This window comes from Lytechinus variegatus, chromosome 2 (genome assembly GCF_018143015.1).
Source record: "Lytechinus variegatus isolate NC3 chromosome 2, Lvar_3.0, whole genome shotgun sequence".
NCBI classification, from domain to species: domain Eukaryota; kingdom Metazoa; phylum Echinodermata; class Echinoidea; order Temnopleuroida; family Toxopneustidae; genus Lytechinus; species Lytechinus variegatus.
This window is the reverse complement of record NC_054741.1, coordinates 28291519-28307646: the sequence shown is the minus strand read 5'-3', so window position 1 is coordinate 28307646 and position 16128 is coordinate 28291519. Positions and strand designations below refer to the sequence as shown.

Here is a 16128-nt window from a genome sequence, read left to right as displayed (position 1 = left end):
CTTAGAATCTCCTCTTTCATCTGATATGACTTAGCTTATTTCTTATTCACGCATGAGTGAGAAAAACAATTTGAAGAAAGAATACCAAAAACTCATTTGGCGAGGGGTATCTGGGTTTCAAAAAGAAAACCACATTTCTGAAAAATTCAATATCTGCTCTTTAATTTGGTACCTCAATTACAGATAATGGTCAAGAAATAAAAAAGTTCTGGTCATTTGAAATAAGGCTATTTTCATAATTTCATGAGATAAACGTGTTTTCACCGGTTTCCCACAGAAGCTATCGCATGGTGAACAAAAGATTTAATGCATGGCTGATCGTCAACAAAACGGAGTGTTGAGTGAGTTTGAAAGCCAGCTTGGAGAACCTCTTCATTTTATGAAATTATTGAAATTCAAGCCTTATTTCAAATGACCAGAACTTTGTTATTTCTTGACCATTTTCTGTAATTTAGGTATCAAATTACAGAGGAGATATTGAACTTTTCAAAAATGTGGTTTTCTTTTTGAAACCCAGATACCCCCCGCCAAATGAGTTTTTGATATCCTTTCTTCAAATTGTATTTGCTCACTCATGCGTGAATGAGAAATAATCTAAGTAATATCAGATGAAAGAGGAGATTCTAAGCTTTAAATTGGTAGGTCATTTGTCTATTTTATTTATGATTAAGTAATGATAAATGATCGCTAAATCTCGGTTTCGTTTTTTCTGGGACGCACTGTATATATATATATAAAATAAATAAAGTTACATAGATAACGTGTGGTTCATCAGTACTTTATTGATTTGCTACTCGGAGTTTCACGCAGATGCAATCTTCAGGCAACAATAAAGGCTAGCCTTTACAATAAAGACTAGCCTTTATTGTTGCCTGAAGATAGCATCTGCGTGAAACTCCGAGTAGCAAATCAATAAAGTACTGATGAACCACACGTTATCTGTGTAACTTAAACTTTATTTTATTTCATGCTCTACCAATGTCAATGACAATGACAATGAATGACAATGAATTTTATTCTTGAACGGTCCCACCAGGAGGCATGGAAGAATAACACACAAGTAAGATAAAAAGATAACACAGAAAGCATATATATACTATTTACAAATCACAAACATCGAGCACTCTTAATTACAATAATAGCATTCACCAATATGAAACGAAAATATTATTGAATGGATTAAGAAAATCTTGCAGAGATGTACATGTACGTGCATGACCAAAAATATGTGGAGGAACTGCTCAATTCCCCATACTCAGAAAAAGATCATGCAAAATCCGTTGGGTACGTAAGCATTCAAAGTTAGTTTCACTTTTGAAAGGAAGTATACAATTTTTTAAACTATCTTTAACAGACACAAAAATACCTTAAAATTAAGTGCTGAAATTATCAGTTAATTTCTTTATTCATCATTATAATACTTGTACATGAATTGTAATTTTTCAGTGAGAAATATCTGCTTACTACTATATTGTTTATTCTTAAATCAATCTAAAATACCCCATTTTTAAATGTAAACTATGCCCTACTGTGAGACCAAGTGTGTACATTTTCTTCTGTTTCACCCCTCTTTCTTTCTCTCTCTTATTTTTTTTTACTTCTCCTTCTTCACATCTTCCTCCTCAATCTTTTCCTCTTTCCCTCTTTCTACTCTATCCATTATTATGCACTAAACTATTTCCCAGGGTTCCCAGCTTTTCAAGAGAACAAATTCCATATTTCCCTGATTTTTCTCTGATGAAGTTTAACAATTCCCTGATGATTATTTAAACCCAGTTTTACATGTTTTCTAAGTTGTTGCAGTGAATTATGTGTAACCCCCCCCCCACAAAAAACCACCATAACCAGTCATTCCATGGATGTTTTGATATGCAACAAAATATGACAAGAGTCTGATTACCATGCTTTTGACTTTGGGCAGATCAAAAGTCCCTGATTTTTCCTTCATTTGAGGCATTTTTCCCTGATTAGAGGTATTTTTTAATCAAATTCCCAGATATTTCCCTGACTGGAAAAAAGTAAAATAATTTTTCGCTGATGGGCTGGGAACCCTGATTTTCATTTAATTATTCAGCTTTCATGAGATATGTCTATTGTACATGCATGATGAACAACTAAAAAACAACAACAAAAACAGACTTCAGAGCATTGTCAGAGATAGCATTAAAAATAACAACAGGCAAATAAACTGGCACAAAACAAAAACAGATTCAATTATTTAGAGAGATGAAGAGTTAAGTTAAAGGAGGATTTTATCTTGAAACCAATTGGTTTCAATTGAGACTGAAATTTGACACAAATGTATGTAAATGATGTGTGTGTGTGTGTTTTGGGGGGGTCCATCCAAGAACAATAGACTTATGGATTGTTAATTCATTTCATTTTATGAGATCACATGTACATGCGGCCAATCCCCTCATATGTCACGTGATATATTTAAGGTCATTTTCCTCAGAAAATAGAAAGTGATATTCACTAGCAGTGAATTCATGAAGCATTGAGACACATGATTTATCACATCTTGTGAAATACAAAAGTATTGATAATCATGAACCATTCAAAATGGAAATCTATAAAATTTATATTACACATTACAGTGTAACGGACATTGAAAATGCAGAAATATTACTGTTAGTCAATGATGGCTTTTCACCAATCCTTCATTAAAATTGTTTCTCTCATTTCTATTTCATGAAAAACAATTTTACATAAGAGTGGACTACCCCTTACAAAGAGGTTCGCAGCGGTCGAGACTTGAGAGAGAGAAAAAAATTCAAACAGGATTAATGTGGAGGGGGAAGGGTGGTAGTGTTTCTGACTCTTGTCTTTCAATCACAGGGTCAAGGGTTCAAATCCTATAGTATTATACTATAAATTGTTACTATTTGTTTGGTGTCATCTGTGCCTGGGAGGCGAAAAGCGAACCAAACCAGTGTGACCCGTATGTCTCTCCTCCCGATATAACTGATTGGGGGAGCACTTGCAGGTAGATCACTACACGCACAGGGCCTCCATTAAACATCCTACCCAAGGGATGGAGTGTATATCCACTTTAATATAGCCTGCATCTATGGAACAGGGGAGATACACATTAACACACAATGCAGGCTTCAGTCATCCGCCCGGGGTGGACTCGAAGCAATCTTTAGTTTGACAGGCAAATGCTTTACTGACTGAGCCAACTTGCTTCAATTTCCTTCAGCAAAAAGTTTACCCATGGATGTGAGTTGTACTCAACGTAGGTGAGATGAATGGGTACCTGGTAGGATTTATTCCTTTCAGGCTTTAGTGGCTATTCTTAGCTATAGCCAGGGTAATAATAAGATACTACATGTATAAGGTGCAGTAGAGTACATGCATATAGAAGCTGTACGACATAAATGTACCTACATGTATTATCATTACATTGCAGTGCCTTGGAAATTATGCTGGCATGCCATGCACATTATTTGTGAAGAGGGATGACCAAGGTCAGGAATTTTGGTTGGTTCACATACGAGCTAGCAAGGTAGCAAGTAAACACATGCATTAATTCTTTTACAGCTAGTCGTATGGGACCCAATATGAGGTCCCACCATGTTGATAATGCCATGGTCACATTTGTTCTACGGCGGCCGTACGGCGAGTCGAAAACAGCCGTTTTAACATTTTTTTGTCCAAATTCAAATAGGTGGTTTGAATCAAAATTGATAAAACGGCTGTTTTCGACTCGCCGTACGGCCGCCGTATAACAAATGTGACCATGGTATGATAGGTGAAGTATTCATTAAAGCCTGTCTTTTCTTGAGTATTTTATTATACATGAATAAACATCTAAATTATCAAACATGCTTGATATTTCATATCATGAACTGAAACAAATAAGCAAAAAGATACGAGAAATTCTGTAATAGCCACTAACCCAATTTAGACACCAATTTATTCACATTTTAGATATCCAGGTAAACCCTTAATTGCTGAAACCTTTTTTAGTTATCACTCTGATTAATTTTATTCAAGTTTTAAGTGTTTTCTAGGTTTAAAATCATTGTTTTCATTAAACTCTGGTTGATCTCAGTTTCAAGTAAAAGAGAACTTCATTTTCCTACATGTTAGAATATTTCAAGAAACCATTGGTGAAATGATTCAGCAGCAATGATTGGCAGTCTTAAGTACATACATACTGTCATATAGGAATTTGGAACATGCGATATTTTTTCAAGACTTCCTGGTTATTAAAATTACATGCTAGTACCATCATTTATCACAGAAGAGAAGTTTTATACGCCAGTACAACTCATTATGCTGCACAAGAACGAGGTCACTATTTCAAGGGATGGAAATTTCAAAGTGAGATGATATTTCCAATTTTCGTCCCCTCCCCCGAAGAAAATAGAAAAATTTCTCAAGGAAGGGACAAAAAAGATCAAGATGAAGTGTACAAATAAATCTACATTTCTCTTAATGGACCTTTTTTTATGAATTATATAATCTGATTGGTCGATTTGTTTGTGAGACAAACCTGTATTTACCTATTATTCTTGGTCACAATGATCAAACAGGTAATATGAGCACGTATCACCCGTTTGGTGTTTAGCTGTTGTTGTGTTAATGTTTTTATTGTTATGCGCATGCCCAGTGCTGATTTCAACCACGTAATCTGAGACCGTACTACATGCATATTGAAGCATTGGCTGCGCACTATTATTTACACATCAGTTTCTATTGGAAAATGCGCATTCTCTTCACGGTGATCATTGTGATGTCATAAATTACTTCCTTTCAATAATCACTCTCAAAATGCAGGTTTTTGCAGTTTTTTTTTTTTAATTCTTATTTTATTGATTTATCCTATTCTGCAATAATGTAAGGGATACACTTACAGAGATAAAACCCATTTTCCCCTGCTTGTTCTTACGAAGTACAGGAAATATCTACGTTCTGGTTCCATATTCCATGAGGCCAATGTGGATATTTCCTGTATTTCGTGAACAAGCAGGGTGTAACTAAAAGTATCACAGGATAATCAATCTATATATAAAGAAAAACATACAACTACAATGATAGGGTCACACTTTAATACACCCTTCTAACAGATTTCCTCCTCTTCAACTTTCTCAAACTCCTCTCACTCTTGCTTTCATGTACATGTAAGTATCATATACAGAATAATAAGACTTATTACAGTTTCTACAATATATTAGCAAGTGCCATGATATACTGCCCAAGACATTATCACAAATCAGATGTATTAGCAACAACTGACAGTACGAACCAATAGTAAAGCAATGTAATTTCACAAATAAAGTTCTTGATCCAAAGTTTTTTTTAACAAATACTTGAGACAGTCATTTCTAACTTAAAAAGCCAGATCGAGTTCAATTTAGATATACATTCAGCTATCACCAGTGGAGCATTTCATCAATACTTTCATCCAACAACTTGTCAGGGGCCCGTTGCAGAAAGAGTTGCAATCAATCCCAACTCTAAAAATCAATCGCAACTTCATAAATCAATCGCAACTCTAAAAATCAAGCGTAACTTGATATTCAACCAATCAACAGCGCGCATTTGGGACTTGCAACTGATTTTTTTACTTGCGTTTAAACGCAACTCTTTCTGCAACGGGCCCCAGATCTGACAACTTTCCTTGATTCTGGTTGGCTGAGAGGCACTGTTGGTATGGTAACTGTTGGATAAAACAGGACTTGTTGGATCAAGCCCTTTCATGTAACGCTACCCAGATCATTATCCCTGAATTACAATTTATGTTTTTAAACTGTTCTTTAGCAAGGATGAAACATTTGCAGAAATACCTAGCTGTTAACTAGCTGTTTATCCCTAAGTATGTTTAAATGTAAACTGAAATCATTTCTTTTGTCCAGTTATGGACACTGTTAAGACGCACTGGCTGAATATATATAATGTATTTGATTTGTACCTTTTTAAAGGTATACTGTGGTATGGTATTTCACATTGTCCACTTTTCCTCTAATTCTTTACCCCGTGATTTTGCGCTAATCTTTGGCTTTTCCTTTGTAGTCTGATTTTTCTTTAGTGTCCGATCTCCTTACGAACTTCGTAACTTTAAGGAACCTGCAGACATTAAAAGCTCTGCTTTTCATGCAGGTTCCTTCATATTTCACTTTATTTACTGCCATTATCTTTGTATTTTCTATGTAATCAAATGTATTTATTGTATTATGTTATTATTTTGTTATCTTGTGAAGTATGAAAATAAATTCAATTCAATTCAATTCAAAATGTCTATTACAATACTTTGAAAGTATCAGGAGAATAAAAGTGGTATAGATGGTCAATTCAAAAACAATCCCCAGGCAACCATCTTCAGTAGGAGGCATAAAAACATATCAGGGCCCCGTCTTACCAAGAGATACGATGGATCAGATCAATCGCAACTATGGACGGCCAGCAACGTCAACATCTATTATGCATGTTTGTTCGAAGTATTTTCTAGCTATGATGTACATTAATGCATTCATTGTTTTCTTGAAAATTCACTTTGCTTCTCTTTGCATACAATGGATATTTTGCAAATTTTTGTAGAAAAAAATCATGACACTGATGGATTTCCATAGAGTTACGATTGATTGTATCGATCGTAACTCTCAGAAAATCATTTATAATATCATGCTTGCTCTCAGTAAGGCATGGAGCAGTGATGATCAAATGATGATAAAGACCTAAAGTCTGTGGTGCTCAACAATTGTCACTACAGACCGTTTTCTTAACCTCCACACTGTAGTTTACATTGTACAAGGGTGCTGATTGATTGCTGTTTCCATGGAAACATCTTATTGCACAAAGTGTAAATTAAGGGTGGCAGCATCGGTTAGGTTAAGGACATGCTTGAAGTGACATTCTCCTTTAATACTCTCCATAAGGTGTTGTGGTTCAGTGGATGTCTCCAGACTTTGAACCACAAAGTCTGGGGTTCGAACCCCAACCCAGCACTAGCATCCTTTGGGATTTGCCACTCTCGACCCAGGTGGAGTAAATGGGTACCCAATAGGAAGAAATTACTTGAATCCTTGAGGACCTGATAACAGTAGCCATGCTAAAGCTGGGATAATAGTATGTAGGGCTTAGAAGTATTGCATTTAGTGTGATATAAATGTTGCATATTATCATTATTTTTGTAAATTTGTGAATACAGAGATATCATAATACAAAAACTTACCATTATCAGCTTGCTCTGCTTCAGGCCCTTTTTGCTTGTAACCAAAGATAAGATCAATCCATTGATGAAGATGATGTGAGACGTACTCACTTTCTAATGCCTCACGACACTTCCTACAAAAGTCTGCTTCATCTGAAACATAGGGGAAAATATTTTAATGTTGATTATTCTTCTAATTCATCCTATAAAACAGCACAACAATAGACTGACACATGTCATTTGTGTGAAATGATTGATGTTATGCAATATCTGGTTTTATAAAACATAATTTTAGTTATGTTACTACAATGCTTTAAAGCCCATTTCAAGCCTTGGTAAAGGTTCAGTAATATGAATAAGAATATTATATTCAAGTATCATATAAAATTCCAATATTACAAAAGTATGGTGGTCACTGGTGCTATTTCAGCCATTAGAGTTAAAATTTAGAAATTTTTAGCTGATTAAAAAATAAAAATGGCATCTTGTGTCCATCAATATTTTTCATATTGGGGTTTTGTTCAAAGAAACATTTCTTACCATCAGCCCAAGGTGGCAGCACAACATTGGTGACTGTCGAACCATCCTGGCACGTACCCAGCTTGAGTCCCTTCCGATTTATCAGGAAATCAGACATCTCAGGCTGATAGAACTCGGGGATCAACTCTTTGACATCGGAAGGGAGAGATAGGACGTTGTTCCAGGTTTCAGCCACACTAAAGGAATAAACACCATGCAAGAGTTTTAAACTGGTTGTGTGTTTTAGAGTTTTAAACTGGTTGTGTGTTTTAGAGTTTTAAACTGGTTGTGTGTTTTAGAGTTTTAAACTGGTTGTGTGTTTTAGAGTTTTAAACTGGTTGTGTGTTTTAGAGTTTTAAACTGGTTGTGTGTTTTAGAGTTTTAAACTGGTTGTGTGTTTTAGAGTTTTAAACTGGTTGTGTGTTTTAGAGTTTTAAACTGGTTGTGTGTTTTAGAGTTTTAAACTGGTTGTGTGTTTTAGAGTTCTAAACTGGTTGTGTGTTTTAGAGTTTTAAACTGGTTGTGTGTTTTAGAGTTTTAAACTGGTTGTGTGTTTTAGACTTTTAAACTGGTTGTGTGTTTTAGAGTTTTAGAGTTTTAAACTGGTTGTGTGTTTTAGAGTTTTAAACTGGTTGTGTGTTTTAGAGTTTTAAACTGGTTGTGTGTTTTAGACTTTTAAACTGGTTGTGTGTTTTAGAGTTTTAGAGTTTTAAACTGGTTGTGTGTTTTAGAGTTCTAAAATAGTTGTGTGTTTTAGAGTTTTAAACTGGTTGTGTGTTTTAGAGTTTTAAACTGGTTGTGTGTTTTAGAGTTTTAAACTGGTTGTGTGTTTTAGAGTTTTAAACTGGTTGTGTGTTTTAGAGTTTTAAACTGGTTCTGTTTTAGAGCTTTAAACTGGTTGTGTATTTTAGAGTTTTAAACTGGTTGTGTGTTTTAGAGTTTTAAACTGGTTGTGTGTTTTTGAATGGTAACTAAGAGAATGGGCATTTCTGGAGAGAGGAAGGGGGCAGGAGACAGGATAGGGTGAAAGGATTGGGGGGGGAAGGGAGGGAATAAGACAGACTCATTGAAAGAAAGACAGTGAGGAAGGATAAACCTTAAAGGTCAAGTCTACCTCAGAAAAATGTTGATTTGAATCAATAGAGAAAAATCAGACAAGCACAATGCTGAAAATTTTATCAAAATTGGATGTAAAATAAGAAAGTTATGACATTTCAAAGTTTCGCTTGTTTTTAACAAAATAGTTATATGAACGAGCCAGTTACATCCAAATGAGAGAGTCGATGACGTCACTCACTCACTATTTCTTTTGTTTTTTATTGTTTGAATTATACAATATTTCAATTTTTACGGATTTGACGATTAGGACCTCCTTGCCTGAAGCACAAAATGTTAAAATAATGGAATTCCACGTGTTCAGGGAGGAATGAAACTTCATTTCACATGACAATGACGAGAAAATAAAAATATTTCATATAATAAAATACAAAAGAAATAGTGAGTGAGTGATGTCATCAGTTCCCTCATTTGCATACCGACCGAGATGTGCAAATAACTATTTTGTGAAATGAAGCGAAACTTTAAAATGCCAAAACTTTCTTCTATTACATCCGATTTTGATGAAATTTTCAGTGTTATGCTTGTTGATTTTTTCTCTTTTTATTCAAATTAAAATAAATTCCGGTTTTGGTAACGATCTCAAAATGAAATTTGACAGAATCTAATATAATGACCACCCAAGTGTCTATTTTTATAAATAAAAAATATGTGCCAAAAGATTCTGGAAAAAATTGTGTAATTGTTGAGAAATAAGCAAAATAAGCTCAGATTCGGTCACTTCTGTCGGGTCTTTATTCCAGCAATATTAATACACTGTCCCACGTGTGCCTATCTGTGTTGGTGATCTTCAGTGAAAACATTTTTCAACGTATATTTCAAGATTTCACAAAGTTCAGTTTATGTAACTGTACCAGATTTAGATACTCGATAATATTCTGACAATTAAGCCTGGTTTTACAGACTTTCTCATGAAATCAGTGTTTACTGCAACTACTGGCATTTCTCTTTAAGTTTTTGTTGGGGTGGACTTGTCCTTTAATAAGCATGTTGGTAAAAAAAATTGGCCCAACATTCTTATGAGGATTAGAATAGTATATATAGTACAGAGATAAAATTAGATGCATATTTGTATGTCTACTGCTACAGAGTGAAGGAGCCTGAACTTTTTAGAGATAAAAAGAAGGAACATGAAGAGACCTTATCTTTCACGTCCAAAGCAACATAAAGATTGTTTTATTCTCAAGTATCCAATAATCCTTGAAATTAGACATCAATACAATTTACAGAAATATATATTTTCACCAGTAAGCGTAATGTCAGATGGAAGCTACCCTTGCCAGATTTATTCAACAACGGAGAGTTGGGGGGTCGTTTTTCCTCACCTTTTGAAGAGTCTATCTGGTTGGTCAAACCTGCCATTTTGTAAGCACAAAGCCTGCTCTGGAGCTACCCTCACCAAGTAGTACAAGACATACCCAGGGGTGGAGTAATGAGAACCGTAGAGGAATTTGGGCTCAGGCATATCTTTTCTCCTCTCCTGTCAAAGCAAAATGAAGAGGATGCTTCAAAAGGACATGTTACTACCCTAATGAACCTGGGGGGTGTTTCACAAAGATTTAAGTATGACTAAGGGGGTGTTGCAAGAAAATATTTGCGATCAAATGCAAATAATCTGTTGCAATTTTACAACTGATACATAGATCAACGTTAGTTGTAGCAAATAAGATTAAACTTCTTGCTTCAAGGGGCATATTAGCAATCAATCGCTAATTTGCAGTTAACTGCAAGACATATGATTGATTTAGGGACCAAAAAATAGACTTTCAATTGATCGCAACAGTTTCTTGCAACACCCCATTAGAGTTGCACTTAAATGTCTAGTTGCACGCGGTATAAAAGGCATGACAGCATTGGTCAGATCATAACAAGAGGATGCGCACTACTGCGTATTGATCAATAAGATTGCGAGTTGCATATCGTGTACGCGTTAGCATTTAAGTGCGACACAAGTCATACTTAAAAATCTTTGTGAAACACCCCCAGTTTACACACTGATCTATATCAATTCAATTTAATTTTGGCTAATTAAATAGAAAAATACACAAAAGGAAGCAATATGTTACCATCATTTCCAACATTGACAGCTGAGTATGATATTTTATTGACATAACCCAATCACAAAATTATGATTTTTTTTGGACTTAAATATTCTCCCTAAACTTTACATTGTTATTGTTATTAAAAAAATTGGACTAATGTATGGAAAATGTATTGCTTTCTTTATTCATTAGTTTTAATACCAATGATAAGTTTAATGATAGATTTTTGCTTCGAAATCAGTTTTTAATTTATTTTGCACCGTTTGGCTTCACTCGTTTATTTTACGCAAATCATGTGTGTTCGTAAAATATTGCGAGGCTGGTAAATTTGGTGTCGTGCTGTACCTGTTCTAAATCAAAAATGATAATTGCATCTTCTGAATTAGGAATGCAGAATGTGACAACTTAAATAACTTCTTAAAAGCTACCAAAACACAGACAAGCAGGATTCTGAAAAATATTTCAAGAAGCATACCATCGATGATTTTCAAGTACAAATTCTTTCAGCCAATAAGATGTACAGATTTCAGTAACAAGGGTCAGTTCAGCGAAAAACACTAAAAATAATTGCAAAGTCACTCTATGAAATGGAGGACACACCACATACCCTGAATCTCTCCAGACGCTTGGGATTAATGGCACCGATCGGTTTGCTGAGGTCACGAAAGGTCGTAGGGTCACTGAGGTCAAGTTCAAGGCTTGTGTAGTCTGCTAATATCCACGGAAAGACAGGGTATTGTGTGATGTCATTGATACTACGGTCAGCTTGACTGGAAGAAATAAAAAAAAGTGGGATGATTAATTGAAAAATGGACAGGGCCATTAACATTAACTCATGGATCTATATGCCACACTCTGACTTATCACTGAGCCTGTGTAAGGGTAAAATCATGAAAAATGCTCCTTTAATACTTAAAGTTACATAAATTCTGCTACACTTCATTAAGAGTTCATGCTGATTATTATTACTATATAGTTGAATTGTGAAGAACAATCTAATGACTTATAAATTCCCCATATTACTAATTAACCAATTCTGCAATCTATTATTCTTTGGCATATATTTGTATTCATACATCAAATACTCGGGCAATGCCTTCATTTTCTGATTGTTATAAGTAGGGCCAAGTGGAACCGACTGGTCCACTGATGTCTGACCAATGCTACCATCAAAGGGACCGATCTTGCAGATCGGTGGACTGATGACACAAATAAATCCACAGAATCAAAGCCTTTGGCAATTAACCAGTTTAAGATCCAAATTTTCTAATAAAAGTTTCATATTTAACCAAATGGAACTATGGAATTAATATTACTATGCAGGACTTCTCTTTTTTTGCTAGCCCATAAATTCAAGCTAGAAAATAAAGAAATCCAGAAGGCCGTTTCATAAAGCTATCGGAAGTTAAGAGCAACCTTCAGAACGACTGGTGATCCTTTCTTGTGTTTAAATGATATTGACCATTAAATGTTCATTGGTGATTATTTAGAGCGTAAGAAGGGTTCACCAGTCATTCTTACAGTCGCTCTTAACTTACAAACAGCTTTCTGAAACACCCACCTGCTCAGTAATCTTAGTTCCATAGTTTTTTTTCAGTGATTTCAGGTTGGTTTGGTTCTAAAAAGCACGAGATAGATGAGGAAATTTAGTTTTTAAACTGTTCAATTTTAGTAGTCTTTGGTGACACTAATTTCTCTTTTTACATATTTTCTTATTTCACCAGTTCACCAGTCTCCACAGAAAAATCAATGGAGGGCACCGGTCAAACAAAAACCTGTTATGACCCAGTCCCAGTCATAACAGCCGGATTTATGTTTAAGTGATAAAAATACTCCTCCCTCATACCTGTTTAAGTACATAAGGTAATCAAAGTTTGAGATAACTTTATTCTGCCATAGTAGCATCATGTTCTCTTGTCCTGATTCTTGTAAGCTGACACCTATTAGCAGAGATAAAACACCATACACATAAATGCACCATTAACAGATGAAAATGGGCTCATGCACTTTGAATATTTAACATCTCATACTTTCTTAAGTAGTATATCCTTTGTCACAAAAAGCTCACACCCCAAAGTTTTCATTTTCATTTTACTGAGCATCTATTGATACTAAGTTGTGACAACAGGGTACATGTTTTTAAATTTATACATATACTTACATCTAAACTGCAAATCATACAAAAAAACATTAGCTATTTGTTATAATAATGTCGCTGAAAAATCTGATACAGAATACAAATATTAATGATTGATAACAAGGAAACGCATATTCCTTATATTCAAAATACTTCAATACTGTAGATACTTTTAAATAGCTTCAAAGTAAATTTATATTAAACACCATATACATGTATATTGTTTACACAAAAAATATATATTACTGTTTATACAGTTTCTGAAACATAGGCAATGTGAAAGCATTTTCATTTAATCGGTTTCAAGGCAACATCTTTATGCTACCCAAACTGTAAATGACCAGGACCCCGTCTTACAAAGTACTGAGATTGGAGTACGAATACGATTGATCTGATCATCTTAAACTATATGGAAATCCAAGTGTCATAATTTGTTTCTCCATGAAATCTGAATGATGTCCTTTGTAAACAAAGAGAAGCACATTGAATTTTTAGGAAAGCAATGAATATATGAATATACATCACATCTAAAGTATATTTTGAACAAACATGCATTTTAGATGTTGATGTTGCTGGCTTTCCATAGTTATGCTTGATCAGATCAATTCCTGCTATTGTTAAAATAATTCTTCTTACCTGGTTGTTCAATGACCTTTCTGTATAATTCATCTCTCTCTTCGGGTTTAGAAAGCACAAGGAATAAATTGGATCGGATTGAATCATCACAAAACACCTCCATCCCCTGATATTAATTACCAGACAGAAAAAAAAATAAAAAAGGACTGAAACTTGTCTCTGTATATATGCATGTACATTACAATTCATGCAGCATAATGGCACTAATGTATCCATAATACAATACTTTATATAGATTGGTTGAATTCTATAGGATCATATTAAATAACTTTAAATGTAGCTTAGATCCAAATCAAATTAACATATTTGAGTGGGACTGAAGGAATTAAAAAATATATATATTCTAACTCAATGTTGTATTAATACAAAAAAAATATGTTGACTATAATGGTACCTATAAAATTTGTATGATTAGTTGAGAAACAGGCATGGAATAAGTTTTACTCAAAACGAAACACTATGTACAAAGAATAACAGAAACACAAAAGCTTCTAGGTTTAGTAACCGACTAGAACCGGTCATTACTACACAAAACAGCAAAACCAAATATTCAAAGCCTGAATTCAGATCTTAAATTTAAAGAAAATTGGTATGTCTGCATTGGCGAAACAAGTTAATGAAAAATATTATGAAGATAATATGTAATGATATACATGAATTACTCACCACATGCTTCAACAAAAATCTCCTCTTTACAAGCCTCTTGATGTCAGAAAGCTTTATCTTCATGACAGGCACCTATGAAAAACAAATGAAGAAATTAAATGAATGGATTGCTATTCAACAAATACCAGCACAGCAATTCCCAGTGATTCATGTAAAAAAAATAATTTTAAAACATAATAATATAAGAATATAATATAAGAATTCCCCTTATCATATTTTTTACGCTTTTCTTTCTTTAAATATCAATTAACGACAATTGCTAAAATTCAAATATACATATATTTTTTTATTGAACTGGAAACGCATTAATTCATTACCAGCACCACAACATTTACAAAATGACACATTCATGGTGACAGTATTCCTTACATAGTGACTACATACAAGATAACTTTCAAAGCACAACTTACTGGCTCTACATTATTGAATGGCTGGAAGTACAGGATAGTAGATGTGACCATGATGCGACCAGGGTTGACTACCAGCGGTGTGATGCGCTCCCCAACCATCTCCACGACGATGGTCTCATACAGACTCTCCAAACGACTTGTGTCAAACTTCACCCTCTTCTGCCTGGAGTACACAATAGTTGCAATCTTGGAGGAATATGCAATGGAAATGATGTTGCAATAAAAGTTATCGTTGTAGGTAGTATTTTGTACAAACTGAAGTTGTGTAATAGCAAGATTTTGTACTGCCAAAGAAAATATGTGAAAAAGATGACAAAAACACAGTGTAACTGAAATAATTTTATCTATATTAACAATGAGCCGATTTTTTTTTCTTGTAACAATGACAAGTAATGGGTAATCAAAACTTATTCACATATTCAAATAAATCCAAATGAATCAAAGTATAGCAAGTATATACAGTGCGTATCAAAAAAAAGTTTACACTTAGAAAAAACCCTGTAAAATTATACATTTGTAATATTCTGAAGACTTTTCCACATTTTAACATTGGTACAGATCCATTTAAGTAAATGACGATAAAACTGTCGAGAAATATTTCCGCTTGAGTGAGCACCACTTACTTTTGAAAAGTTAGTGAAAAATGATTTGCGCAGAACCTTGAAAAAGTTTACCTTAATCATGAAAAACATGTAGAATTTAGCTAGTAAAATTTATTTGAAGATATCTTTTACCCTTTTAAACTTGTTTCCATGCCCACCCCACTCCCCCACACACCAAAGCCATCGTGACGATATTTGCTTTACACTGACCTGTGATTTACATGTAATGGCTAAGGCTTGATTTTCATTTTGTTAATCATTGCCAAGCTTTGAAAAAGTGTGGAGAAACAAGTATTAAATGAAAAATGAAATGTAAACCCACTTTAAATGATAAAAACTTAGTGAAAAAATGCTGAAGATGTCTGATATAAACTTTTGTTCAGATTCAGTTATGTCCTCAGATCCAGCTGGCACAAAAAGGGTAAAGGTTGTGCTTACTAAGTGCTGAAATTTCAATTTGGGTGGCAAAATTGCTACAAAATGCTTGAATGTATCCGTTTTATCTAAATTGACTGAAAGTGCAAGGAAAATGTATGAGAAATGTTTCGCAGAGTAAGTTTGATATCGCCCTTTCCCCTTGACACAGCGTGAAAACAAGCATTTCTGCGCAAACAGATTTCTGCGAGCTTTACAAAAATGGACAGAGCTCACTCAAGTGTAACATTCTGTCAAAACTTTTACTTTCATTGGATAGATGAGACCCAAACCCAATATTATATGTGAAAAAATTACCCACATGTTGTATATATTTTGATTCCCAGGGCTTTTTCAAAGTGTAAACTTTTTTTGATACGCACCGTGTATATATATATATATATATATAATCATAATTTTGCAGCCA

General features: G+C 34.2%; 1 protein-coding gene across 1 annotated transcript in view; it reads right to left on the bottom strand.

Annotated features, from left to right (window-relative positions):
• The window catches only part of LOC121407755 (protein FAN-like), a 58967-nt gene that overhangs the window by 34103 nt on the left and 8736 nt on the right, over nt 1-16128 (bottom strand). The window contains exons 6-13 of the mRNA XM_041598949.1: nt 14686-14871; nt 14276-14347; nt 13610-13715; nt 12683-12776; nt 11444-11606; nt 10120-10274; nt 7700-7875; nt 7181-7312 (exon numbers count right to left, since the gene is read on the bottom strand). Coding sequence (XP_041454883.1) covers nt 7181-7312; nt 7700-7875; nt 10120-10274; nt 11444-11606; nt 12683-12776; nt 13610-13715; nt 14276-14347; nt 14686-14871 — 1084 coding nt within the window. The remainder of the gene's footprint in view (nt 1-7180; nt 7313-7699; nt 7876-10119; nt 10275-11443; nt 11607-12682; nt 12777-13609; nt 13716-14275; nt 14348-14685; nt 14872-16128) is intronic.